A 4,045-nucleotide genomic window follows, 5' to 3' on the forward strand; every position below is an offset into this window, starting at 1 on the left:
TTTTAAAGTAAGCAAGGACCGGTTTATTGCCTTATAAAGTAAAGCTAGCCCTAAACGGTTTTAAAGGTTATTTTTCGGGCTCGTCGTTACTTTTACCCTTTACCGGCGGGAAGTTATCGCTTTTCCCGGGCCGTATAAAGCCGTAATACGAATTGCCCATACGTAAAAAGCCCGTATTACGCATTTGCTTTGCTTTATAGCCATTTTTTAAAGCATTTGGAATTAAAAATTTGTACGCGTTTGGATTTGGCCCGTCGGCCGAATCCTTTGCGGTTTTAGCTTTTATGGTTACGATAGGACCTAACTTTTTTACCCCCAATTTTTAACCTTAATGCTTGGTAGCAAAAGTAAATGTTTAAAGCTTTTTCGGTTAAAAAAGCCCTAGCGCATTAACAATTCCTTTTTGGGTTGCAAACGGGTTTTTCGTTTCGTCGTACTTAACCAATAAATTATAAATAATTACGTTAATTGGGTCCTTTTTTTGTTTGCCTTTAAAAAAGCTTTTTTTATTAAATTTAACGTTTTTTGTAATTATTACTTTCTTTTTTAACGGGACCCAAATCCGGTAAATGTTAAAAGTTTGGTAATTTACCAAATATTTAACCCCGGCACGAAGGTTAACTTTAAAATGCTTAAAATTCGCGTTATAAAACCTTTTTACATTTAAAGGATAAGCTTTGCACCCGTAAGCGTAAATACCGTTCCAATCCGATTTTAAATTGGTTATTAAACCCGTAAAAAGCTTCGGGGCGTAATGCCAAAACCACCCCCGAAATTAATTTAAAAAAATATCGTTGGAAGCGTGCATGCTTTTTAACGGTAAAAAATTTATATTTTTTAACCAAACGGCAGCGTAAACCGTTTCCGGCTATAAATGCTTAAAAAATCCTGCGCTTTTGCGTATGCGTATCCCTTTCGTAATAACGTTTTATCCCGTACGTTCGATTATTCCGTTAAGCTCGTAAGTGTATAACGGTAAGGTTTCGATAATAATGCTTTTAGCTTAAGCCCATTTTTTGTATTTCGAAAACCTTTTTACAAATATAATGGATTTTTTTTGGTCGTATTTAAAAGTAATAACAAGCAATCCGTATTATTTTTTTATTTACGCTTTCCATTTTTTTAAAATTTTGGTAACCGTTGGTCCCTTTTTGTTTAAAAGTATAAAGTTCCAGGTTTTGCCGTTGTATTTGTCCATTAATAGCAAAACCCAATTTATCTTTAACTTCGATTTAAAATAATTAAATTGGTTAAATTAAACTTTCCAAAAAAGGCGTATAGCCCTTTTTATAAAGCGTTTGGAAACGACGGTTATAGCATAAATTGTTGCGCATGCTTCGCACTTAATCCGCTTGGGTCCTTTAATTTTAACGTTCCGGGCGTTCCAAACGAAAGCTTTTAGCGCTTGTAATTCCAAATAACCATTACGCAAGTACTAAAAGTCGGCGGTATTTTTTTGCGGTTTCGTAAAATCCGAAAATGGACGTTACGTATACGTAATACGCTTGCGGCGTAAAAATTTTTTAATTGCAAAGGTTAAAACCGTATCCTTTGGAAAAAATTGTAACGTAATTAATACAAAATAAATAACAATAAGCTTGTATTTATAAAACATTACGTTATTTTTGCGCTAAAAACGCTTAATTACTTTTTCGTCGGTAACCTTTTTAATGCGCAAAATCGCGTTTTTCCCGTAAAACCATACCTTTTTGGCGTTTAAACGGGCTTTCGAAATAATATTAATATAAAAGCTTTTTATTAAAGCAACGTTATAAAGCTTAAGGTTTTCGCTTCCGTTTAAAAAACCAAAAAGCGTACGAATGCTACGTCCCAAAATCGAAAGGTATTAAGTGCCGCATTAAACCGTTTTGGTACCGTTTAACGATTAAAACGACCTTTCGTCGAAACGCTTTTTATCGTTAACGATATAAAGCGAACCGCAATTATCGAATAGCGTGCTTTCGAAATAAATATTTTTTATAATGTCGAAAGCCAAAAAAACGCTTTAAAACAAAGGCATTTTAAATACGGCCGCGTTTAAATCCCATTTTTTTTTAAAGTTCGGGAACCGGAATTTAACGCGCTTTCGGCTTGTTTCCCCCAAACGGAATTTTTAAATTTGCTTTTGGAAAGGAAAAATTTTTTAAATAATTTTTAACGGTTTTTTTCCAAAAAATTTTTAATTTTTTTGCACTTTTCGTTGCTTAATTTGTTGCAAAAGCGTTCGGAATCGCCGGTAAGCACGTAAACGAGCTTTTAACAATCCTTTGGCTTTTAAAAATAATTTTAAATGCAAACCGGGCATTTGTACGTTATCGCGTTATTTTGCTAAATGTTTTTAACTTTTTCGTTTTTATTTTTAAATACGCCCCCGAAGGTTAAAAACGCAAGCTTTTTTTTGGTGCCCGAATTATTAATACGGTGCTAAAAAAAAATCGTTAAAAATTTAATAACCAAAGTATCCATTTTTCCCGTAAAGTCGTTCGTAAATACTTTTTAACGGTAACGCTTTGCTTAAAAAGGGTTAAAACGTTTTATGTATTTAAAAAAATTAAACATAGGCGTAAAGTTTTGTATTTTAAAAACGTTTTTAATTTTGGCTTAAATAAAAATCGCTTAAAATTTTGGAAACCATTGGTTAACATTTATAATGCTAGCGGCCTTTTTAAACGTATTGCGGTACTTTTAAAAAATTATTTAAATTTCCATTATGGAAATGGGAACGTAAAGCGTTTTTAAGCAAATAATAATGCTACGAAAAATAACGTAATTATTAGTTTAAGCTTTTAATTGCGCGTTTGCAAGCGCGACAAAGTTTACGGAAAAGTTAATTCATTTGGAAAAGGTTGTAATCTTTTTCGAAACGGTTTTGCTCGCGGTATCCTTTGCTTTAAGCGCTTTTTTGTGCTTGGCTTTAAAATTACCTTTGGTAAAAACCGAAAGGGCTTGGAAAAGCTCGGGATTAAATCTTTGCGTAATTTCGCTTTTGCTTTGCCAAACTTTTAAGCAAGCCTTTTTCTTTTCGGTTAAAAAGATCGTTTGCCAAACTAAGCGTTTAAATTTATGGTTTTTAACGTATTTAGCCCGGGCCTTTGCTGTAAAAAAGTTAAAATCCAGGGTTTTGTTGGCTTATATATCGTTCGGGGATTTTAAATTAAGGTTAACCTGGTTCCAAATCTTTAGGATTAATGCGTTTTAACGAAACGCCGTAAATTACGTAAGCCATTGCTTTTAATTTTTAAGTAGCGCTATTACGAAAAAATCGTTATTCGTGCTACTTATAACTGGTAATAACCGGAAATTCGTAAAAATAAAGCGGTAAAGGACAAAAGGTTGGAAACTTTAAAAGCGTAAAAACGTAAAAGTTAAAAAAGTGGAATTTAATAAAGGTTTTCGGCAACGTTCGGAATTAACAACCAAATTTGCTTCGGCAAAAAAAACTTTGTCGAAAAAATTTTTGGAAGCGTAAAAATTTTTCCGTAAAAAAATTGCGGAAAAGAAAAAAAAGATAAACGCGCTTAAAAAAGCGCGTTTAAAAACGATTTAATAAAAGTAATGAAAAAGGAATAAATCCGTATTGCTAAACCTTTTACTTTACGTTAAAAGGTTTAAAAGTTGCCGGGCTTATAATTGTTGCAAGCAAAAGGGATAAGCACGGTATAAGGCTATTCCGGTTAATATGCTTTAAGGAAAAAAGGATTTAAAATGCAAGGTCCCGTAAGGGCCTTTGCCCTTTATATACACGTAATTCCCTGTCCTCCTTGCTTATTAAGCTTCCCTTTTAACGCTTGGAAGCGTTATACGCTTCCAGGCAAGGGGACCGCTTTTCCGATGCTTTAAGCATTTAATATTTATGCTTAAAGCTTCCTCATAACAGTATATACTATTTACTTTGTAACATAAACGCATTGTAAATTTCCCGTTGCTTTGCTAACGTGTTATCGGTATTTAAAAAAGAAATTAGTTTGGATTTTACGGAAAGGTTTTACCCGTAATTAGCAAAAAACGGTAAAATTCCCGTTATTTTCGATATTTAATTATTGTT

The 4,045-nt window shown here is 33.1% G+C and overlaps 1 protein-coding gene across 1 annotated transcript; it reads right to left on the reverse strand.

Annotated features, from left to right (window-relative positions):
• Positions 1–2,910: 2,910 nt before the first annotated feature.
• GGTG_11856 (hypothetical protein) lies at positions 2,911–3,226 on the reverse strand (the record flags this gene model as incomplete). The annotated part of the gene is made up of 2 exons (XM_009229747.1): positions 2,911–3,095; positions 3,166–3,226. Coding segments are annotated over 2 exons (246 nt in total), but the record flags the coding sequence as incomplete, so codon positions are not given.
• Positions 3,227–4,045: the final 819 nt, after the last annotated feature.

This window comes from Gaeumannomyces tritici (genome assembly GCF_000145635.1).
Source record: "Gaeumannomyces tritici R3-111a-1 unplaced genomic scaffold supercont2.7, whole genome shotgun sequence".
NCBI lineage: Eukaryota > Fungi > Ascomycota > Sordariomycetes > Magnaporthales > Magnaporthaceae > Gaeumannomyces > Gaeumannomyces tritici.